The sequence below is a fragment of the Salvia miltiorrhiza genome, chromosome 2 (assembly GCF_028751815.1).
Source record: "Salvia miltiorrhiza cultivar Shanhuang (shh) chromosome 2, IMPLAD_Smil_shh, whole genome shotgun sequence".
Lineage (NCBI taxonomy): Eukaryota > Viridiplantae > Streptophyta > Magnoliopsida > Lamiales > Lamiaceae > Salvia > Salvia miltiorrhiza.
Genome location: NC_080388.1, coordinates 67,144,080 through 67,169,583, shown reverse-complemented (window position 1 = coordinate 67,169,583; position 25,504 = coordinate 67,144,080). Strand labels below are relative to the sequence as shown.

The window sequence follows — 25,504 nt, the reverse complement described above, 5'->3', positions numbered from 1 at the left end:
GTCGCATCTGCTATTAATCGTACATCGATAGTATTTACACTCTTCATCCCTCAAACATTTTCCTTTTTTTTGTTCTTTTCCTTTTTTTCCTATTTTGGTTCGTCCCCAAAACATCTTCCTAACTTATTTTTAGAAACAATTTCATTAATTATTATTCTTACAATTTCACTTTTTGAGGGACTTGTTCTCCACTCTTACAATTTCACTTTTTGTGGGATCCATTCTCCACTTATCAAATACATAACAAACTTTTATTAAAACCCTTGTCATCCTCTCTTAGGGAGATGTTTGAGGGACAAAGGAGTATTAAGTTTGTTCAAATTCTTTAAATTTGATGGATAAGAAATAATTTAATTAAACATATGACATTTAAGTATCATCTCATATGAACCTAATAAGACCAGATAATCATATGAAGCTCTAAAGACTGCATATGACATTTGAACGTCAAAATTTTGAAAACCATATTCTTTGGAGTTTGAAATACCACATCTGAATTTTAAGCATCATCTTGTATGGAGTTTGAAGATTATAACTTACTTGTGAGTATCATTTTGTCTAGAATTTGTGAAACTATAATTAAGTTATGAGAATAATCTCGTTTGGAGCTTGACATGTCATCTCTGACTTTTGAGCATCGTCCCGTGTGGAACTTGAAAAATCACAACTTAGTTTTGAGCATCATCTTGTCTGAAACTTAAAATGTCATAACTGAGTTTTGAGCATTATCTTGTCTGAAGTTTGAAATACCATAACTGACTTGTGAGCATCATCTCGTCTAGAGTTTGAGATATCATAATTGAGTCTTGGTAATGTCGCCTCTTACTTATGAGCATCATCCCTAAAACTTGAAAGACGAAAAATTGAGTTATGAGCATCATCTCGTCTCAAACTTTATACAACATCGTCAAATTTGAAATCATATTCAATCATATATATATATATATATATATATATATATATATTTTGATCGGGATATTCAATCATATATATAGTTAATTATTAAGTGAATACATCTATATATAAACGTATTATATATATACATATTAATTTGTGAGTATGATGTGATAAACTTAAACTAATAGTATATAATAAAATAAAATACAAATATAAATCTTTTTTTAGATATGGAAATTGATTACAAATTTATATAAAAAAAAAGAATGAATGAAAATTGAGGAAAATTAAAATAGAGTGATTATACGGCACCACGTAGGATATGATTTATTGGGCTAGAATAAAAACACTCTTAAATGTATAAAATATAAACGTTTCTTAATGTACGAATTTTATGTAGAACACGATATAGGGGAGAGAGAGAGAGAGAGAGATTGGGCATAGGCATGTATTTTATTTATTTATAACATTTAGTTGAAGAATATATTTTCTAAAAAATGAATTGACATTTGAATTGATTGATTTTTGTGGATTAATTTATTGGTATACTTTATTTAAGTTTTAGTCACACTTGGAACAATCTCAATTAAGTGGGTATAAGGATTCCTATTCTGGATGCTGTCATTTTATTAAGTTTAATTTTTTGGGTAAAAAAAAGATGGATTGTGAGGCATGATGAGTTCTTGTTGGTCATTGAGTTTATATATATAAAAAAAGTTGGTATGAGGTTAAGAGGGATTTCAGGCGTTTGAAAACAGACGAATGGACCTTCGAAGTGCTAATGTTTTTTAATTTGGCTGGAAAAATAGAAGGCCGTGAGTTATATAATGGTTCCGATAATCAAATTGATATGTAGGATTTATAATTAAATGAATATGTTGGATTTATCTAATAGTTTTATACGATTATTTAATAGTACAGACTTTATCTAATAGTTTTATACTATTATTTAATTGTATAAAATTTATCTATAAATTTATATGATTATTTCATAGTTTTAAAATGTAAAAATTGATTAGAAATGTATAAATAAATAAGAATGAATGAGAATTGAGGAAAATTAGAATGAAGTGATTATACGATGCCACATACTAATGTAGTTATATAATGGTTCTGATAATCAGATGGATATGTAGGATTTATAATTAAATGGATATGTTGAATTTATCTAATAGTTTTTTATACGATTATTTAATAGTACAGACTTTATCTAATAGTTTTATACGATTATTTAATACTAGTATAGAATTTATCTATAAATTTATATAATTATTTAATAATTTTTAAATGTAAAAATTGATTAGAAATGTATAAATAAATAAGAATGAATGAGAATTGAGGAAAATTAGAATTAAATGATTATACGATGCCATGTAGGATATGATTTATTTTGCTATAATGTAAAAATTGATTAGAAATGTATAAATAAATAAGAATAAATGAGAATTGAGAAAAATTAGAATGAAGTGATTATAAGATGCCACGTAGGATAAGATTTATTTTGCTATAATATATAGATGCTATTTGGACGAAATTTGTCCGAATATAATATAGTAATTAATAAAATAAATTTATTTAAAAATTTTCATTCAAAATAAAATAGAATTTAACTATTTTTATTATTTTCTTTATATGTAATTTTTTTGTAATTTTTTAATAATTTTTTTAATTATTATTATTTTTAAAGTACACAAATTACAAATAAAACAACAAAAAAAATGTTAAAAAGTTACGAAAAAAAATTATAATATGAATAAAACAATAAAACTAACTAAATTCTTTTAAACTTGAATCAAACTTTATAAATAAATAGATTTTTAAATATTTTTAACTTTATTGTTTGTCTGGATAAATTTTGTCCAAATAGCACTACTCTAATAATATACTATACTCCCTTCGTCTCACTTGACACTTTTATTTTGGGCACGGAAGTTAAGAATAAGGAGTCCTATTTAATTATCGGAATATTTGGATACGGGCTATTCGGGTTGAAAAAAAAATTGGATTAGAAATTTCCAATATTAACTATAAACATTCGAATTTAAAACTATCCCATCGAATTAGTCGGGTTTGAAAAATTGTTTTTAAAAATTAACTAATACTTCATCCGTTCCACTTATCTTGGCACACTTTTCTTCTTAGTTTTTTTTCATTTATAATGACATTTTCCCCAAATAGTATGTGGTCCCTACCACATCTACACACATAAAATAAGTGATCTCTACTCACTTTACACTCTTAATCATTTATTCTTAATTTCTGTGCCCAAAACAAATGTGCCAAAATAAATGGGACGGATGGAGTATATTTTTATTGACAATATTATATTTATAATAAACAAATACACGCATAAATAAATAACATTTTAACATCGACTTGCATAATAACTAATATGTAGTAACTCTTTAAAATATAAAGATGCAATATTTTTATTAAATAATTATATTTTTTAAATGTTATGTTTACCTCATTTCTGAGCGTCATTTATGTATGTTTTAGTACTCTTTCGAGCATACTCTGCGCTTTTTGGTATCTGTTTTTACTTGCTCGTTTGTTTTTCGAGCACTTGGGTGTCACTTGCAGGTTGCCAGGTTCTCGGGCGATTTTTGGAAGTATTGGAGGCCTTTTTGAAGATTTTCGGAGCAGCCACCGCCGCCTGGCGGCGCCCGCCTGCTTATGTTTGGAGATGGACCACAAAGGGGGTAGGCGGCAGCGCCGTAGGGAGGCGGCGACCGCCGCCCACGAAAAAATGGCAGTTACGAAATTTGGTTTAAAACCCTTTTTTTAGGGTTTTCTTGGGGACTCTCGACTCCAGCAGCCTCCTAGCGATTTTCACCTTTGTTTCCCTAGTTTTTGAGTAATTTAAACATCATTAAACATCTTTTGGATTCGTTGGATTAAAGATCATGTCAGTTTACATTACGTTGGATTGAAGTTTTGGATCGTACTCATTGTAAGAACCCACTTGATTTCTTATTTTAGTTTACTGAGTTCCATTGGATTTTTCTTGGTTGTTTATTTGCTTGATGAATGAGAGTTCTTAGATGAGTGTCCGTGATGTGATTGATCCTTGATAACTTTAGTGCCTAGTTAGTTCGTCGTTTGATTTGCTTGCTGAATTTCCTTTTAATTGCGTATGTTAAGGAATCTCTCTAATGGCGATTAATGTTCTCATTGAATTTGATGCTTGACTTTGTTCCCATGCCTAGATAGTGGTTGATCGATGATTATGATTTCATATTCGTTTGTTTTGGAGTCTTAGATTACAACCCTAGTTGTTAGTGTTTATCACTACGTTCTTAGTTGCTACTTATCTATTGCCTAGTTAACGTTATATGCTTCCTTTCAATTACGTTTTGGTGAACAAGAGAGCGAGATAGTATCAGACCCAACTTGTGATTAGAGTGTTTAGGTTTATTTCCTGTTTTTCTGTGCGTAGCATGATCAGAGCCCTGTTTAGCCTTCCTTGAGAGACGACTTGGGTTAGCTTATTACACTAGGACGACCTCGTACGATTGCGAGTCAATCCCTTAGGTGTTTTGGGTTGAGTCATTTTACATCTAAATATTTTATGTTAAGTATTTGGATTAAAAATAAATAAAAGTTAAATTATGAGTATAACTTTCTAATATAACTCAAAATACATTTCACAAACTTATGGAATTTTTTTTTATTATACTATTTTCAAAAGCAAAGTAATGAAGTTGAAAATCAAATAACGAGAAAAATTGTATATAATCAAGAGAACACATTATTTTCGGGTCATAGGATTTTGGGTTATTTTTGGGCCAACTATATCGGATGTCGGGCTATTCGGGCTGTAAATTTTATTGAGTTGAAAAAATTTCAACCCTAACTCTCTCAGGATTAATTGGGTCAGCCCACGAGTTTCTTCTTTTTTTATCATATGTCTACTAGAGATGAAAGGATGAGAAAATATTTTCATACCTTTACCATATGATAATATTACCCAACATTATAGATAAAATGAGTGAAAATGAGCTTTCCGATAAAACATTCGACAATGCCTGGAGAAAATTTTCCAGCATAGTAAACATGTGAAAATAGTGAAAATTTGGTGAAAATGTACTTTTTATCTAATTTCCCATCAAAGTAAACGTACCTTTAATAGAAAAGCTACCATATACTCAATTTATTCACGAAAAATAGTCTCATTGTATATTGTACATGGACTTTGATAAAATTGTTCAAGTTATTTTAAATAAAACAAAAGTAGGGATATGAATCGATGAGCTAGACCTACCAAGTTATCGGGTTATTTGGGTCATTGGGTGTGAACTAATCGAATAGGAAATTTGCAACGCTAATCCTAAATTTTTTGGTTTCGGGCTAGCCCACCAGACTAGTCGGGCTTGAAATTTTATTTTTAAAAAATAATTAATATATCTATTTTGACAATATTATATTTGTAACAAACAAGTACACACATAAATAAGTGACATTTCAACATCGACATACATAATAACTAATATACTAAAGATATAAAGATGCACATTTTTGTTAAATAATTATCATTTTTTAATTTTTATATCTAAATATTTCATGTTAAGTATTGGATTAAAAACACATATAAGTGAATTGATAAGTATAATTTTCTAATATTGAATCAAAATTCATTTTACAAATTTTAGGAAAAAATAAAAACAAGAAGTTGGTAATCTTTTTATTCATGGATAAATAAAAACGAGTAAGTGAAATCTTTTTTGTGGATGGAGAAATATTATTATACATTTTTTGTTTCTATTATAACTTATTTTTTATTTTATTTTTGAATTAAACTTATTTTTTATTATTAAATACACAAATTATATTACATTATGAAGATGGTAAAAAATGTGTTACGTAGAACTCATATTATCGTTACGTATACACAGGGCCGGCCCTGACATTTCGGGGGCCCTAGGCGAAAAGGAAAAAAAGGGGCCCCTAAAAGAAGAAGCTTCGAGAAGTTGTAGCAAATTTGAGATAGCTGTAAACCTGCAACATTGACCATAAAGTGGAATAAACTAGAAAACAATGATAAAATAATTATAAAAATAACTTAGATCTTCTAGCATTTTGAGACGCAAAATCATCAATAATTTCTTCAAGATCAAGCTTTTCTAATACCTCATGTTCAATGCATAAAACCGCTAATCCATTCAACCTTTCTTGAGACATAGTAGAACGCAAATATGATTTTATCAATTTTAATTTTGAAAAACTTCTTTATGCTGAAGCTACAGTAACTGGTATAGTCAACAATATTCTATATGCAATAGAAACATTAGGAAAGCAATCTGAAACTTTAACAAACTCAAGAACCTCACCAAGAGACTTTGTTTCAGATGGTAAACACATTTGTAGCACTTGCAATTCAGAATATAAATATTCAGCCTCAATGTCAAATTTATCATTATGTTTCAGAGCATCTTGAAGCTTAACACAACATTTATGCAATTTATCACCATCCCATAAAGATAACATCTTATGAGGAAACAAAAAGCCAAAAATATCTTCAAAAATTGTCAATTGTTCAAATCTAGTCTTTAAAGATAAAATAGCAATATCCACTGATCACTAATTTATTAGCAACAAAATATCACAACTAACACGGTGCAATTGTAGCAAAAATTGGTAACCGAGTATCGTATCCACAGGGACTGATAAACGAAATTACTCTAACTATTCCCTAAACAGACACTCACAGTAGACAGGCAAAGCAAATAATACGGTGAATCAAATACTCAACTTAATAAAATAAAATCTAAACAGCAGAAAAACAATGATAAATAAATCAAATATTAAAAGACTCTGACCTAGGGATGCACTTTTACTAATTAACTACATGCATTTAATCTATTGATTCAATTACCAATTTAATCCAACCCTGATGAAAGATCACAAAACTATTCACAAGCTTCTCTAACGAACACCTATGAAAGTAGATTAATTTACCCCCTTCACATTCAAGACTCCAAGGAATAAATTAACTCCCAAGCGTACACAAAGAATAGCTCCCTATAGTTTCACCTATCCCATTCAAGTGTCAAGGCTACTACTATAACATGCATTCCTGAATCGGCTGAACAATTATCGCATTCAAGACTCAAACTGAACAGCTAGACATGTAAATTATTGGCCAAATAATTCACAAGAAATTAAGCACCAGGAATCATGAATCACAAGTTGGAGGGCAAATTGATATCAATAAATCATACACACATAATTAATCAGCTATGTACAAACCCTAGGTTCAGATGAAATAACTAGCTGGACATCATAAAATAAAATAAAAGCATAAATAAAAGAAAGCAATTGAAATAAATAAAATAGATAAAACCCGGAAGAAATTCTGGATGAACAGCTTGAATCTTGAATCTTGCAGGAAAAGAAATCTAATCTATGAAAGCATTAAAATCCTAAGTCTAAAACTGAAAAATATGAAAAGAGGTAAAGAGATGTGAAAAGATGTGTCTAATAGGTCAGGGAAAGGACCTATATATAGGCACAGGAGATAAATACAGTGTAGAGCTCGAAAATACTGATAAAATCCGAAAATCCCGCAAAATCCCGAAAATTCGGAAATTCCCGTCGGGCACTATTCACTGCTGTGCGCGACTTTCTTGTTTCGGCCATATCTTCCTCGTCCGAACTCGGATTTGCGAACCGTTTGCGCCTACAAACTCGTATCGAGACGAACTACAACTTTCATTAAGATCAACAGTCCAAATTCGAACTCCATATTTCTGTAAAATTCATCAAAGTACGAGAAAGTAACATATTTCACAAGATAAAATAATTTAAGCACAAAACAATCATCCAACACTCAATTTCCTATAAAATTAACATCATAAGAACACTAAAAACCATGGAAACATGAGTGTTATCATCCACTATAACAATAAAATAATTGATCCTAAAAGACTCCTCATCAGATAATGAAATCTCTTCTTGACAACTTTCATCAAATTGTTTCTTCCTACGAATCACACGTTTTGGTGGAAAAATATGATCAATTTCCATTTTAGATGCAAGGTCCTTAGCTAATGTCAAGGCCGACTGAAAACCTTCCTCTCTATATTTTTCAAAATAAGAAATCAAACCTTTCAAGATAACTATTGCAACATCAATTTGCATATCTTTAGATTGTAGTTTTTTGCTAATCAAATTTGTTTTGTTCAATATATTATGCCATATAGTCATACCCAACAAAAATTCAAAATTCTCAAGTTCATTTTATAGTCTTACAAACTAATAAAATACCTCATCTGAATTCTTGTAAATAATAATAAAAAAATACCTTCCTCTTTCGAAAATGAAGCAAAGCTGCAAGCCTGCAAAGGCTGAGCTGAGCAGAGAAGAAAATACCCTTTAATTTCAGCCCAGGCAGAGCCGCAGAGGCAGCCGAGGCCCGACCGCCGGAGCAAAGGCTGAGCAGCGCAGCGCAGCGAGCAGCAAGCAAGCAAATTGCAAATGGAGCAAATTTTAATTGAAAATAGAATGAGAGAGAGATGGATGGGCAAACGCAATTAGCACAGAAAATCGGAATGAATTGAGCAGCAGAGCAGCGCGATTGGAGAATTGGGAGAGAAGAGAGACGTTAGACTTGTAGCTATTAAGCAATGGAAAGAAATAAAAGAGAGAGAGAGAGACGTTGCTGCTGTTTCGCTGATTAGAAATAGGTTAGATTATAGATAATTTTTTTTAATTAGGCTACTAATACTAATGGGCTTTATATTTTTGTGGGCCCCCTAAATTTGGGGCCCTTAGGCCATTGCCCCTTGGGCCTAATCAAAGGGCCAGCCCTGCATATACATAGCATAGGTAATAGTATGCATTATGTATGAGTGCACTCATACATAATACCACTATATATCTTGCTGATTTTGGTACATAGACAATGTAAAATTACTGGTCAATATGAGCGTTTTTTTAGTAGCGTACTATATATACGAGTGTATAAATTATAAACATATTGTAAACTTGAAACATTGATTGACCGTTTGACATGCCTATGTCAAAATTTATCCACTTTATAGTCTTTTACTCTCTCTATCTATGAAATGTCTTCTAAATTTTTTATTTTTGTCTATTCACAAAACATCTTTCTAATTTAATTTTGGAAATAATTCCATTAACTATCATCCTTACAAATAGGGCTGGGAATCGGGTCGGGATCGGGTACCCTACCCGAAAAAATCGAGTACCCGATCCCGAATAAGCCTCAAACCCTATACCCAACCCCGAACCCGATTACAAAATCGAGTACCCTAATACCCGACTCGGGTACCCGAGTCGGGTATTCGGGTACCCTAAATTACCTGAATTTAGGAAGTCGTAAAGGAATAAACAAAAAATTGGAACCAAGAAGAACCAAGTCCAAGAAGGCAAGAACCAATAAGAAATCTGTATAAAAGAAAGAAAAAAAAAACAAGAAGAAAAAGAAGCATATCGCTGTTGTCGGAACTCAGGGGTGGCGCAGCTGCGGCGGCGGAACGACGGGGCGACTGAGAGTGGCGGCGGTGGGACTGGGGGGCCTGGGAGCGAGTGGGCGACTGGGTGTGGGCGTGCGACGTCGGAACGACAGAACAAAGGTGGCCTGGGTACGAGTGGGCCTGGGGGTCTGTGAAATGGCGACGGGCCGACGGCTGATGAGGGGCGCCGGCAGCTGGGTGGCAGGGTGGGGGTCTGATTTCTGGAGTGGGGCGGCGGGTGGAGTGAAAGGAAAGGAAGGAAGGACCGAATTGGGGGCAGTAGGTCAAACTTAAAATTGAAAATTAATCTTAATTTCAGTTTTTTTTAATTAAATTTAATTAAATAATTTAAAATATTCTTAATTAAAAATCGGGTATTTCGGGTATACCCGATACCCGATATTTTTACACCCTAAATACCCGACCCCGACCCCGACCCCGACCCCTAATTTTTCGGGTATAGGGTACCCGATACTCGATTTTTTCGGGTCGGGTAATCGGGTACCCTATACCCGAACCCTATCTTCTCACCCCTACTTACAAACCCATCATTTTTAGAAATAACCCTATTAACTATTATTCCCTTGTCCCGCGAAACTTGATCACTTTATTTTCTGCACGGGTTTTGAGGAGCTAATATTTAGTGTGTTAAGTGTGGTAGGTGAAAAAGTGAAAATGTGAATAAAGGGAAAAAAATTACCATATAAGAATAATGATCAAGTTTCTCGAGACAACCCGAAAAGGAATACTGATCAAGTTTCGCGGGACGAAAAGAGTATTACTTTTTCTAATTTGTTGGACTATTTTTTCACTTGTCAAATACACAACTTATTGTGTGCGTGTGTTGGCATAGCAGTAGGAGGTTATTGTCCAAGAACTGAGGTCCTGGATTCGAGTCATTCGTCGCGCGGTCTTTGAATTTCTTTATTTACTGAAGTAATTTATCAAAAATAAAATAAAAAAATACACAACTTGCTTTTCTTAAAATTCGTGTCCACTCCCCTTAAGAAGATGTTTCGTATACAAAGACAATAATAATTTTTACTATGTAATGTTCAAGTCTTCAGGATATATAACTAATTGCTATAACAACTTAAATTCATAAAATTCAAACGAATTTGGGTAATTAACGTGTATTACTATACAGGTTTGTGACAAAAATAAGTACTCCCTCTGTTCCTAAAAATTATGACTCAATGGGAATGACACGATTTTTTTAAAAAGTGTGATAGTTGTGTTCGAGTGGAGATTGGAATGCACACCTTTTTGTAAATAGTGAGAGAGAAAGTTTGTGGGGTCATTTTAAAATAAAGAAATGTCACAACTTTTAGGGACGTCCCAATATAATAATAAGGTCACAATTTTCAGAGATGTATGAAGTATTAAAATTATTTTCCACATCGAGTTTGAGACTTGTACATGTACGAGCATACAAATTATACGGGCCCGGCCATTAACCCACAAGCCTACATATAATTTTCTCCATTTTTCAATGTTTTATTGTTTATATTACTATACCATCCCATTTGAAATATTTCACTTCGGTGCCATTTAAAATATCCCATTTCATTTTAAGTTACTCAACAAATAACAAACACTTTCAACTTAATTCATAGATTACACAAGACACCGCAAAAAATTACTCTATACATTCATTTTATTTCTTGATTTGATATAAATACCTTAGAAAATTAATTTTAATTTTATTATAAATAACTCACTATGTGCTTAAATCACATATACTTAATATTCATGCTTAAAACCGACTATATATATATATATATATATATATATATATATATATATATATATATAGGGTTAGGACCAGGTGAGAACTGCATCTTTTTGTGAGAACGAAGAGTCATAAACAAATGCATAAAATACATTAATAAAAGACAAATTTGAACATCTTTTTATGTGTTTCTGAGCGTTATTATAAATAAAAAATACATGAATAAAGATGTTCAGATCTTACTGTCTTTTATTCATGTATTTTATGTATTTGTTCATAGTTCTCCGTTCTCACAAAAAGATGTAGTTATCACATGATCCTTTATATATATATATATATAGGAAATGACTACCGTGAAAACACTTCTTAAAATAAAAATAAAAATATTTTTCAATGTATGAATTTTATGTAGAACACGTATGAATTCATCCAACAGGGTTACGAATTGTGAAAAATAAATTTTTGTTACCTTTGGGATTCGAACTCATGACCACGAATTCATTCAACAGGGTTACGAATCAACCGTAGATCTTGATGATCTAAGGGCTGAAAATTGTTTATATTTTATATTTTAAGAAGTGTTTTTATTTTAACCCTCCCCTATATATAAATATTATTATTATTATTATTATTATTATTATTATTATTAGGGATATTGGCATGTAAATACTCGAACTTTTCCTATTTTATAATTTTACGCACCAATTTTAAAATTTGTCTATAAATACCTAGGCTTTATATTCTTTATGATTTTGCATCCGACGAATATTTATCCCCAAATTATTGCAGACATGATAGTCGAATTGACATCCCAAACCTTACAATTATATGTTTTAGATCCCATATTGACAACAAATTAATCTGCTTGATTATGCACTTCAAATTTTTATGTTCATCCGACTGCTATGTTAGCAACTGTTTGGGGGTAATAATTCGTTAATGTGCAAAATAAAAAAGAATATAAAGTTTAAGTATTTATAGACAAATTTTAAAATTGGAGTGCAAAATTAAAAAATGAGAAAAATTCAAATATTTATAAATCAATACCCCTTTTAAATTATTCAAATTATTATTGTCGTCGTCGTTTATTTAGATGACTAGTGTACCTCCCGCGCTATGCGCGACAAATATAATTTTAGATTCGCGTAATGTTGAGTTGGGTATTAGATTCAACGGCAAATTTATGAAAAATTGAAGAAAATCGAGTTAAGAGCTAAGAACAAAGAAATTGAGTGCGCAAAAAAGAAGATAACATTTGTTTATTTGATTTCCTCCTATGGAAGGACTTGTTTACATTTAATCTTAGGGGGTCTATTTATAGTCTATTAATTAGATACATACTAAGACCCATTTAGTCTAGTTTCAAGGCCCAAATAATAATATTTGAGAAGTGCAAATAGTTGGTTGCAGCGTGTTTAAAATTTGCATTTATGTAGTTATAATATAAATCTTTCACTTCCCACTTTTATTCTGATTCCCCTTTAGCCTCAGATCTGCGGCTTTATCTTGATGTTTCGTATTTTCGCTGAAGTTAGATTTGAATATATTTAAGTGCCCAATTTCATCCTCATCACGTAAGTTGTGTATATATATGCTTTATAATATTAATATAAACTAATAAAATTAAAATTTTATACCAAATTTATTATTTGTAAAGTGATCTAATATTTTAATATAACCTAAATAATTCGTATAAAAAATATAACATGTGTTTATATATAGGTATAATATCATTTATATAGGGAGTTTATATAATTACACAAATTAAATCAGATTTATGATCAAAAAAATAAGTTATCTATGAATTCGTTACGTAAATTATGAATTTGTTGTGAAAATGCTTAATTAAATTCAACCTATGAGATTCAAACTCTGGACCAAAAATTTATTCAGTGAAACTATAATTCCATCGAAGATCTTCACAATTTAAGGTATAAAAATAGTTGTTATTAAGCATATTGGTCCTTGACAGACCATATCTCAACACATTATTTTGAAATATTAATAGACACGTAAAATATCCAAACTTAATTTAGTACTTATAAAAGATAATTGTACGAATACAAAAAAAATAGAAACAATGGTGTCAAATGGCCACATTGAACATGCAAACACAATATTTGGCCACTAATTGAAAAAACACAAATTATGGCCATTAATTAGGCAATATGCCTAATATACCCCTAATTGGGCGGACTGGGTAGGGTCAGGAGCGCGGGTCGCGTGCCGGGTAGGATCAGGCACGCGGGTCGGGTTAGGCACTTATGGCACTATTAGTGCCATAAGTGCCAACAGAATTTTTTTTTACTCCCCCTGCCATGTCTACCCCCCCAGACCCCCGACCCCACCCACCCTCAAGCCAAAAGGAACTTTTTAAACACTTCCCCTAGGGTTTAGATTATCCATTTAGGGTTTAGATTATTCATTTAGGGTTTAGATGATGTTGTTGTTTCTATATTAGTTCTGCATGTTTGGCACTTATGGCACTAATAGTGCCATAAGTGCTAAAAAGATCATTTTACTTTATTTTATTTTGGATTTTCGTTGGCATTTATGGCACTATTAGTGCCATAAAATAAAATAACAAAAGTAAAATTTGATTTATTTTTATCTAGGGGGAGCAATTTTTTTTTTTGGCTTGGGGGTGGGTGGGGTCGGGGGTCTGGGGGTAGATAGGGCGGGGGGAGTAAAAAAAAAATTCGTTGGCACTTATGGCACTATTAGTGCCATAAGTGCCTAACCCGACCCGCGTGCCTGATCCTACCCGGCACGCGACCCGCGCTCCTGACCCTACCCAGTCCGCCCAATTAAGGGCAAAAACGTCCCAAAGCTATAAAAATGGCCAAAATTTATGTTTTTTCAATGAGTGGCCATAATTTGTGTTTTATGATTCATTTTGGCTATTCCAAAATTTTACTCAAAAAAATACATACATTAATAGAAAACAAAAAAAGTTATCATATTTAAAAAAGCATCAAATTTTTTGAACAAATTCAAACATGTATGATTTTATTTATCTCTTATAACTTTTGGTTCAATAAAATTCATTTAACTATAAAATTTGAAGTATATAAATTTTAACTATAAAATATACTTCAAATTTTATAGTTAAATGAATTTGATAGTGTGTTCATCAACAGAACGTCCCTTCTTGCCACTTCTGTTATTTCTTTTGAAATTCTGATCCTTTCTCTGTGTATAAATAAATTTACATTTTGACATTCTTCATCCTAACATCACTGATTGAAGAAAAAAAGGGCTTGAGATTTTCATTATGTCACTTTTTAACTGACAACAAAAAATGTATAGAAATAAATTATTATTATTATTATTATTATTATTATTATTATTATTATTATTATTATTTAAACTTAATATTTGTATAAATGTTTCACGTACCAAGGCAATACCATTACGCTAGTATTGAAACATATCATCACTTTGACAGTTTTTTTTTTTCAATATTTTCGGTAGTTAGTATATTAGGTAGCGGGTGTATTTTTTTTCTCTCAATTCCAATTATATCCTTGCAATTGAAGTTATTTACATTTACTTTGCTTTTTAAAGATATAAAGATATCCAATTATCGCAACAAAGTATAACTAAAATGGATTTGAAACGTAAATAAGTGGAGTAATAAAATCACTTTTAAATCCCATCTACGAATACGATATGTCAACAAAGGTATTTCCTGTTTAGGATAATGTAAGTAAGGTAATTTCCCATTGAAATTCAACTGAAAGTGATTATAGTTAAATCGTTGGGAACGACGTCGTTTGCTCATTTTTATCACCGAATCAGATCAAGCCTGCTGCAAATTTTCAATCGCCATAATAAATAAAACTCCACTTTTCTGCAATCCAGCTACAATTGGGCTCCGCATTAACGGATCCCTAGTTTCCAAATCCCCAATTCTCAAATTTCCGATTTGATTCTGAAATCACAGCCCATTTTACATCGTTTAAGCGATTTCCGAAACTGATTACTGATAAAAACAACATTCGATCTTCATTTCCGGTTTGTTTCCTTTTCGAATGTTTTAGAGATTATCTCAATTTAGCGAAATCTCTCCTTCTTTTCTTTTCGGGGGGGTTGTGACACGTGATTTGATCGGTTTAAAAGCTTGGATGATGTGAATGCGATATTTGGTAGAGTGGATCAAGCGGCCTGATTGAAGATATGGCGTGGTTCAGTGGGAAAGTCTCGTTGGGGAACTTAGATTTTGCTGGGGCGGTGAATAAGCTGAGTGAAAGTGTGAAGAACATCGAGAAGAACTTCGATAGTGCGCTTGGGCTTGAGGAGAAATCTGATGCTGATGCTGCGGCTGCAGCTGCTGCTAGTGACAGTGAGGGTAAGTTGTTTTGTAAATTTTGATCATTAGTTGCATTTTGTAATGAATGTGCTGTTGTCATGGTTAATGAGATCTACCGTCTGATTTGTGACGTCCATTTAGATGATAAGAATTGTTAACTTTTGAAATAGCTTAAGATTTGCTATTAAACATAAATCGGGAGAATTATATTTGTTGCCTTATATTTATTACGTTTGTGTGTCGATCATTATGAAGTTTGAAGTTTTGCTGATGAATGTATCAGTGTCTGTAGTTTGCTGCTTTTAGGTCCTTGAGGTTTTGCAAGGGCATAATGCTACTAGTACATTTATTGCGTATCCATAGATGTATATGTAGAGGTTCTTATAAAGTTTTGAATCAGTTACATGCTTCCCATCCATTTCTGTAAATCTAGTTGAAGTAGTTCTTGAACTACAGTCTGCATGTTGATTGCGCGTTGTGATTGGCAATCAATTATAATCATAGTTTCTGAATAACAGCATCAGGTCTATGGCCTTCAGCTTCTGACAGGAAGGCATTGTTCGAACCTATCATTGGGTTGATGGGTCAGAGAGGTGATGAAGATACTGTCGAGTCATCAGAAATGTCTGATACCTTAGATCATACATCCTCTATCAAGGAGAAACAAGTTGAGGATGACAATTCAGTTAATCAAGCGAGTGAAGTAATTCCTGGAGGAGAAGAAGTAAAGGAAGAATTAAGAAATGCAGAAGTGGAAACGGGATCTGAAGAGGATATAAAGGATACCAGTGGTGAGGTAAAAGAGAATGCTGCTTCTGACCACAGTGAAGCTGAAGTGGTTTCACCTCCAACTCCTGTTGAAGCTTCTGAACAAAAATCTGAAGAGGTTCAGCATACAGAATCTACAAGCAACCTTCAAGAGGAGGAGAGGTTAGAAGAAATACTTCCTACATCGTCAGAGACTGTGCAACCTGGATCCACTGACGATCCTCAGGAGGAGAAGGGATCAGAAGAAATATCTTCTACATTGTTGGAGTCACTGCAACCAGAATCCGTAAGTCCTGGAGATACAGTAGGAGCTAGTACTTCTCTTTCTAATATTGATGATGCTACTAGTTTGTCTAAGAGCATAGATGATGAAGATGCCAAAAGACAAGATGTTGAAGATGTTTTGCCAGCCCAAAGACAGGATGCTTCTCCTCAAGGCCCAGCTGAAAGCAGAGAAACACATGTCTCAGATATTCCTGTTAGCACCGTAGAAGCAGAAGATAGTTCTACCGACAATCTTCCTGGTTTACAATATAACGAGGTGGAAGCTTCAAAAGCAGCCTCAGATTTGGCCACACCTCTGAATGATGCTGTCTCAGATTCAGTTGAACTCAAGCAGCACTTGGAAAAAGATACTAATGTAAAGGAACGGATGAGTTCTGCAAGCAACTCTTCTAATATTGCAGATTCTGTGGCTGAACATGAGAAAGTGATGAAGGAAATGAAAATGATGGAAGCTGCATTGCATGGGGCTGCTAGACAAGCTCAGGTATTGAAGTTTTGGATTGTGGCATGTGTCATATGCTGGTACAAATGTGTGGTTGCATACTTTTATCAAACAACAAAAGGGTTTATTCTATGGAGAACTTTTATTGACTAGAGAATTGATCAATTGATGTGTGTTAAGGAAGGTGCTTCTCCCACAAATTGGCTCTAATGCTGTTTTAGCAAGAAGCCCGAACAAAATTAATATATTCCTCCAAATATTCCTTACTATAACATTTATTTTGTCATGTTCCTCTTTGAATTTGATTCTATAACATGTGAAGGCAGCATTTAAGAATATCCAGCGATCTTGTTACTCTCTTTTGTTTTATGCATATGAAAGTCTTCTTGTAATTTTTCTTAAAGAGAAGAAATTAGAACCCTTCTCCCTTTCCTCTTTACTTCCCAGGCCAAGGCTGATGAAATTGCAAGGTTGATGAATGAAAACGAGCAGCTAAAAACTGTAATTGATGAATTGAAGGTGAGTAGTTGCTCTTTCCCTTATAATTTTTTTACTGTACTCACATTGCTGTTGCTTTATTATCACATTTTGGTTTTAGACAAAACTGTACGAAGTCATGAAATTCATTTGCTACCCATGCATGATAACCGATTAATTAGATTTTGTAGAGGTGCAGTTAATTAAAGATGTTGCACCAGGAACCTCACTTTTGACAGGATAGAATATGAACTCTCGATAGCTGATTTTCATTATTTGATATGCTACAGTCTACAGCTAGTTGTGAGTTAACATGTGACTTAAAAGATGGAGATGAGATATTTACAGGCAGATGTATCTTGCTTCCGATCATTAGTTGACTCACATGTACATATAAGTATGTTGCCAGATTTGTGATCCATAATCATGGATGTTAGTTGATAAAGCAGGATAGCACCTCAACAAATTAGTTCTTTCTCTGACTATAACATAAGGCCTCTTGTTTTTTACTGCTGGACTTTCTATGTGAATCTTGGTCTTTGGAATAAGCATGCACTCTATGCTTTTATACCATGTATTACCAGGTTTCTACGTCTACTATCAAAATGTCAATGCATGCATAATTGGTAATAGGCAAATTAACAGAAGATTTCTTGTGAGTTCTGACTAGAATTCAGAAACAGGAAACCAGGCTACGCACTCAATCAAGTATAAGAACTTGAAATTAGAGCAAGGGAAAATGCTAGAATAGGGTTTTAAAAAGTTTTCTTACAAGAAATGCAACCTCTCAGAAAAAAAGGGGGGCACATGCAAGTCTATTCTAAGAGTCGAGTAAAGCTGGGGCATGCGAAGCACTGTGAGAAAAGAATATAAGAAAATAAATTAATCATGGGTGATTGTTAAAAGGAAAGCTGGATAGCAAATTACGGGCTTTTAACTTTCAAGTTTAGTTGGGCCTTCTGCATTTATTGCATATCTAAATCTAACATATCATATGATGTCTTCTGGTTTCTTTCCTGTGGTCTCACCAACACCTAATCATGTTCAGCTGTCTTTGTACTGTGCTGAGTTTGTGTCCTGAGGTATCCATGTGCATCTATCCACATTCTTATACATGTTACAGCTATAAAGCTTTCTAACACACTTACACACAAACATATTTTTACAGATCTATGAACAAATTATTAACTGGCTAAAGTGATTTCCAGAGAAAAACAAATGAAGCTGAAATTGAATCTCTACGAGAGGAGTATCATCAAAGGGTGGCAGTACTTGAGAGAAAGGTATACTTTTGCATGTTTTACTTCTTACTGAATACATTCAAGTACTAGATTGCCGTACACTTGATGTAGCTCCTGAAGTTCTTGTAACTAAAATATTGATGAACCCTGTAGAAGTTTGAAATACTTACGAACTATCACATACAATTAAGTTTTCCATATATCTTCCCTGGTGAACTGACTATATGTGCATCCATTCGACATGCTGATAACCCTGAATATTATTTGTCTGTTTCTTGTCCAATGCTTAGTCTGCTGTATGATCTTGATGGAAATTGAACAATGAAAAAGGACATTATGGAGAACGGTTATATTATACTTCATTTTTTGACTTATTTTTAGGAATTAGAACGAGTTATCTGACTGCTTATTGTTTATGTTTTGCTTCAAGTTCTCTTAGTATAAACATCTTCTCCATTGTTCTCTTGACTTTTCATTTCATCGTTTGTCTATCTGTGAATCATTGAATTAAGAAGATAAGAGTTCATTTTAATCATTTAAATATTTTCAATTTTCAACCAGTACACTTATTGAGCTTATAAAAGGGAAATAGTATCAGCACTACTAGTTTCATTTGTTATTTTAACTTGCATATTCAATCACCGTCTCATTATCTATCTATTGTGTTCAAACTTCAATTTTGGAATATGTTAGGTCAGAGCAAGTTTGGTCATCTTTATTATATTTGCATGCTCACATATAATGTCTTGGCAATTAGTTTGTATCTCTCATAAACTACATCAGATTTCTTCTAGCTATTTGGTCTATACAGGCCTAACGTGCTAAGTTCCACAACTCATTTTCTATGAGTTATTTGTTTTATATTTTTGGAGTTAAGACTTCCTTTATTTCAGGTTTATGCTCTCACTAGGGAAAGAGATACACTGCGTAGAGAACAAAATAAGAAAAGTGATGCTGCAGCTCTCCTGAAAGAAAAGGATGAAATAATCAACCAAGTGATGGCCGAAGGTGTGAATTTTTTTTTTTGGGGGAGCAGCACAATGATTTAAATGCACTTCAATCAATCAGTGATTTTAAACATCTTAAATAATATCCCATGCTACATGGAAGTGTAAACTGAATCATCTTGATATGAACATCACAGAATTTTATATCAACTATGATAAATCCCGAGATAGAAGAAACAAAAGATGAAGTCTTTAAGAGAGGATGGAATTAAGTGATTTTCTTTTGATACTTCATTTGCATTTATGACAATTTGTATTAATTTGAATTAATTTGACATGAATGGTTCTAAAGATATTTTTACTCTATTACTCATTGCTTAAAAGAAACCTTCGTGAGGTGCGTCTTGGTGCTAGGCACCCGGAAAGAGCACTTGAAGCGGCGCCTCACCTGATGCTCACGAGGCGCACGCCGCGCGCGCCTCGCCCCAGCTGAGGCGCACGCCTCGCAGTAGGGCTGTAATTTTTTTTCCTTCCTATTTTATGGGTTTTGAAGGTCCGAAAATAGATGGGCTTTATGATTTTAGTCTCAATTTGAAGTGGACTGTAAAATAAAAGCCCTAATTAACAAATCAAAACAAGAAAAAGAACTACTAAATGCTAAACCTAAAGGAATCTGGCAGAAGTCTCCTGCTCTCTTTCTGAAGATGGAGATGGGAATGATTTGAGCTTCTTGTACATTTGATTATGGCTAATAATTATGAGACATGAGTTTAAGATTTTGAAAACTTATAGTAATAAGTAGTTAAGAACTTATGTTTTTATGTGTTTTCATATATTTGCTATGTTTCTATGCGTTTTATTATTATAGTTATAATTTTCATGTGTTTTTATGAATATGCCTTGGTCTTATGCATCGGACCGCCTCCAGGTTTACGCCTTGCGGGGCCATAGGGAAACACCTCGAGGCTTAAAGTGCATTTTAAAACCTTGCTATTGCTCTTATAGCTTCTCACAGATGTTTCATGAAAGGGGTATTAAGAAACATCAAGGACCTTTTTCCTCGGAAAAAGAAAGAAGTAAAAGAAAAAAAAATCAAGGAGCTCTTCACTGAACATTTCGACGGGGTTTTCTTGCTTGATGGACTGGCCCTATTTTCAAATGTGTCTTCTTGTTTTGTCCTATGTTTACACAATTTTTACTCACAATAAGAGGTTAAAGTTAAATTAAAAATCATCTTCCTAGTTCCACTACTTTGAGATCATTCATATGCATGCTTCAGTATTTCTAGATTGCAACTGGCATTGAAACTCTGATGCCACATTAATCTCCAGGTGAACAGCTCTCGAAAAAGCAAGCTGCTCAGGAAGGTCATATTAGAAAGTTAAGGGCACAGGTGTGCATTTTTTGGATCATTTTTTTTTCTGTGAGATCTTTCAATCTGACTTGTATTGGCTCTTTAATTCATCTGTCAAATTTTATCGAAAGCTAGATCAGAGAGCTTGAGGAAGAGAAGAAAGGATTTCTTACGAAGCTACAGGTAGTTTTTCTTCTGTGTCATCTATATGTATGTATGTATGTATGTATGTCTTTTTAATTTTTTTATATGCTTATCGTGCTGAGTTACCACTTCTATGCATCATACGAATGTGCAAGTAGGCATGTAATTTTCCGTTGTTCATAGATATATTTTGATACTTGGGGGCGTTTACTTTGCATGATTGATAAGATGCATGATTGAGTATTTTTATCCTCAATAGTAGGAATTCTCCAATCTCACCCTTTCAATGGGATAAGAATCAAGCAAAACTAGCTTAAATGATAGAAATAATCAAGGGCCTTGGGATATCCCAAAGTTTCAATCCATCAAAGTAAACAAGGGATTAGCCTTACTATTTTTATCTATCAAGGCTAATTCTCCCCTTAAGGCATGGGATCCTATTTATTATGAGTACCTCTGCAGAAATTGCAATTTTTCTGACTATTGTAATGCCCAACAAGATTTACTATCTATACAATTCAATATGAGAAGTGGTTGGACTATTGCCCTTTTCATGTCCCATTATATCAGCTAGTATATTTATTACACAGTTGAAATACATTTTAGTTGGGTTCTTTGTTTTGTATCTCTAGTGTCATGTGATTCTGGAATCACTTGATTCTTTTTTGCTTGCTGCAAATGTTGTAAAACAGAATAAAGGGATGCAATCCTATCTTTGTTATGATGTATTCATGAATCACTTTCTTTATAGTTTTTGGATACAGTTCTCTCCACGTGGCACTCACTAAACTTTTCATACAACAGAGACGTTGTCATTCCATCGTTTGGCATCAAGATCTTTCTATACTTAATTACTCTATGTTATCTATACATCCGGACGGATTTTTCTTTGACAAGAACCTATATTTCTTTTTTTTGTCATTCTTATTGGAGTTCATGTGGATATTCATTAATAGGTTGAAGAGAATACAGTAGAGAGCTTAAAAAGAGACAAGGCAGCAACTGAAACTTTACTCCAAGAAACTGTAGAAAAACATCAAGTTGAACTTGCAGCTCAAAAAGAATACTACACAAATGCTCTGACTGCAGCAAAAGAAGCTGTAACATTAGCAGAGGCACGCGCAAATACTGAAGCGAGAACTGAACTAGAAAGTCGTCTAAGAGAGGCTGAGGAGCGTGAAAGTATGCTAGTTCAAACTCTCGAAGGATTAAGGCAAACACTGACCAGAACGGAACAGCAGGTTAGTTTCCCAGAGTAAGGCTGTGGATACTCTTTCATCCTCTAATACTAAAGTGACAGTTACCTTTCACTCTGTTGCAGGCAGTTTTTAGAGAAGATATGCTTCGTAAGGATATTGAAGATCTTCAAAAACGATATCAAGTGAGTTAGGCCATTTTGATGATAGATGTTCTTCTTGTTCGAAAGGCTTTCTCAATGTCTATCATCTAATGTGGAATTATTTCTCTAGGCGAGTGAACGTAGGTGCGAGGAGTTAATAACACAAGTTCCCGACTCTACCCGACCTCTTTTAAGGCAGATTGAAGCAATGCAGGTTTTACTGTGTGCTCAGTATCTATTTAGATGACTAGACTTGCTTGCCTCGTGGTACTCATTTATGTCTAATGATTGATCTCAGGAAACAGCCACCAGAAGGGCTGAAGCTTGGGCTGCTGTAGAGAGATCTCTAAACTCACGGCTTCAGGTTCCTGAACGATTTGCCTCCTACATCTTATTACACTTTTGATGCACCCGAGTTCATTCTTGATATAAATACAGGAAGCAGAGGCAACTGCTGCTGCCGCAGAGGAAAAGGAGCGCTCTATCAGTGAACGTTTAACTCAAACTTTATCTCGAATAAACGTTCTTGAAGCTCAGGTATTTAATCTAATACTTGATTAAGTCACTTTGCTAATTTTCTTGAATATCAGCTTATGGTAGAGGACTTTTGCAGATATCATGCCTTAGAGCTGAGCAGACACAGCTGACAAGATCTCTTGAAAAGGAGAGACATAAAGCAGCTGAACATAGGCAGGAATATCTTGCTTTGAAGGAGGAAGCTGACACCAATGAAAGTCGTGCATATCAGCTTGAAGAAGAACTGAAGGAACTAAGGAGAAAACATAAGGAGGAGTTGCATGATGCACTGATGCATCAAGAGCTTCTTCAACAGGTAGCACTTCTAGTTTTGGCCAGAAATAACATGTTTTATCTTGACTTTGTTCTTGTGATGTTTAATGCTGCAATTTCTGTTTCTGTTTTTTGTTTTTATTTTTGCTTCTCGGATCATACGTTTCTGGACTGCTCCTTTTGTTTGCTCTGTATCTAAAACAGTGCTAGGAGAATGCCTTGTATGGCTAAATAAATTATTGAATATTAGTTCAAGTTTTAGTTCCACATGCTAGTTATTGATAAGGTTATTATACTTGAACAGGAACTAGAGCGAGAAAAGGCTGCTCGACTGGATCAGGAAAGGGCTGCCCGTGTTCAGTCTTCTACTGTACCTGATCAAGTTCCTATAGTTAGGCAGAAGTCAGCTGCATTTGATAGTGGTATTTGCCATCAATTATGCACAAGCAACTTATATGTTTCATCTACTGATGATTTTGACGATCGACTTCAACAGGCAACTTGACTCGTAAGATTTCGAGTGCTAGCAGCTTGAGCAGTATGGAAGAAAGTTTTTTCTTGCAGACAACTTTGGGCTCATCTGAAACCTTTTCTGAAAATAGAAGTGCCGGGGATGGTGCGATGAGTCCATATTATATGAAGAGTGTGACATCTAGCACTTTTGAAGCTGCCCTTCGTCAAAAGGAGGGAGAGCTTGCATCTTATGCTTCAAGATTGGTATGGAGCGGTATCTGGTTCACTTAACTACTCTCAGTGATCATTATATGCAAGAGTGCCTCTTTAATTATCCATATATAAAGGTGTTCTGTTTAGAATCTTTCCAGTAACTGGAGTTGTTTTATCCATCAGGCTTCTTTGGAATCCATTCGTGACTCACTTGCAGAGGAATTAGTCAAACTGACAGCAGAGGTGAGGTTTTGTTGTTGTTCTTCTTCTTTTCTTGTTCCCCCTTAGTATAAATAAGATCTGATTTAAAACTGAAAAGTCCACCCTCCTTGTTACTGAAAAGAGAACTCTTATAACATTCATCCACCTTCTGTAATGGCTATGATTTATCTTTGGTTGCACACTGCAGTGTGAAAAGTTACGGACAGAAGCTGCTACACTACCAGGAGTACGAGCAGAATTAGAAGCACTTAGAAGGAGACACTCAGCTGCACTGGAGTTGATGGGGGAACGTGATGAAGAGGTATCTCTACTTGTTCCCTTTATAGCTTGCCAACTTTACCATTTTATTCCACCTTGATGCATTTGAATCCATGAGTTTGAATCGGAAGAAAAATAACTTATCTGGAGATCAAATCAAAGTCAGAGCCATTAGTTTTATCACTATCAAGCATGTCGTATTTTGACACGTGCATTCTTATGAGTATTGTTTCAAGTCATTTCCATATCAAAAGGACCTATTGAAACAAAGGTGTTTTATGTTAGTTTTCATTCAAAAAATTCAAAGTGAACACCTATCTGATATTGAAATGGACAATTTGTGTAGTTGGAAGAACTCCGTGCCGATATTGTTGATCTGAAGGAGATGTACAGAGAGCAAGTAAACTTGCTAGTGAATAAGGTGATGTGTTTCTATCACCTTCAGGAATGTTGATTATTTCATTCATCTCCCGTATTAATCTATTTTCTGAATACTGTTTACAGATTCACATACTAAGTTCATCAATGGCTGCTTCATGATAGCGTATTGATTTCGAGACTTGCAATTTGTTGCATTTTCACGACAAATTATTGTATACGGCTGTAGTTTTGTGACTTCTAAGCCTTATCGTTAATTTGATTTAGAATGTATCAGAGTATACTGTATAGCACGTTATAAGAGTGTGCAGTACGTTGAGCTCGAAAAATTTGTTCATTCGTCGTATTTCTTGATGTCAAATTGTGAATTCTATAGACTTGGTTTAATTATGTTGAAACATCGAGGATCCAAGCAACGATCTCGTTTTCTATTAGCATTATTTAGATTGAGATGGAGATGTTGGATCCTTTGTTGGGAAATTTTGTTTTTATTGTTTATTTCTTCTTTTCTATTTATTCATGTGTCTCTAATGGTATCCATTGGTGAAATGAAATACGAGCGAACATGATGAATAAATGGGGTAGACGACCTGTGGAAGTAGTTAGGTTTCACAGAAGGTGTAGATACATAGTATTTTTACTTTTATTTTTATTTTAGTGAAAATAAAAATTAGTGGGGGCATAGTTGAAGTTTTTCTTTTGAGTGTGGACTTTCTGAGAAGTTATATACACAAACGAGGGTAAATTCTACCCCGCACAAAGGTGCCCGGCACCCT

At 33.7% G+C, this 25,504-nt stretch overlaps 2 protein-coding genes across 4 annotated transcripts in view; one reads left to right on the top strand and one right to left on the bottom strand.

The window, feature by feature from the left end:
• LOC131007757 (uncharacterized) overlaps positions 1 to 25,504 on the bottom strand; it is a 143,762-nt gene that overhangs the window by 67,590 nt on the left and 50,668 nt on the right. The gene's annotated exons all lie outside the window — the stretch shown is intronic.
• LOC131007755 (golgin candidate 5) lies at positions 14,789 to 25,145 on the top strand. Of its 3 annotated transcripts, none has more exons than XM_057934660.1 (19): positions 14,789 to 15,457; positions 15,937 to 16,955; positions 17,361 to 17,432; positions 18,599 to 18,673; positions 19,525 to 19,639; positions 20,910 to 20,971; positions 21,068 to 21,115; positions 22,033 to 22,317; positions 22,398 to 22,457; positions 22,546 to 22,629; positions 22,714 to 22,779; positions 22,854 to 22,952; positions 23,029 to 23,247; positions 23,509 to 23,626; positions 23,701 to 23,921; positions 24,054 to 24,113; positions 24,280 to 24,393; positions 24,697 to 24,771; positions 24,855 to 25,145. In XM_057934660.1, the coding sequence occupies exons 1-19, from the start codon at positions 15,286 to 15,288 to the stop codon at positions 24,888 to 24,890; spliced, it is 3,000 nt and encodes a 999-aa protein (XP_057790643.1). In that variant the 5' UTR covers positions 14,789 to 15,285; the 3' UTR covers positions 24,891 to 25,145. The 3 variants fall into 3 exon arrangements, with proteins under 3 accessions (XP_057790643.1, XP_057790645.1, XP_057790644.1); XM_057934661.1 differs by having other exon boundaries at positions 14,897 to 15,457; positions 15,958 to 16,955; XM_057934662.1 differs by lacking the exons at positions 24,697 to 24,771; positions 24,855 to 25,145 and having other exon boundaries at positions 23,701 to 23,931.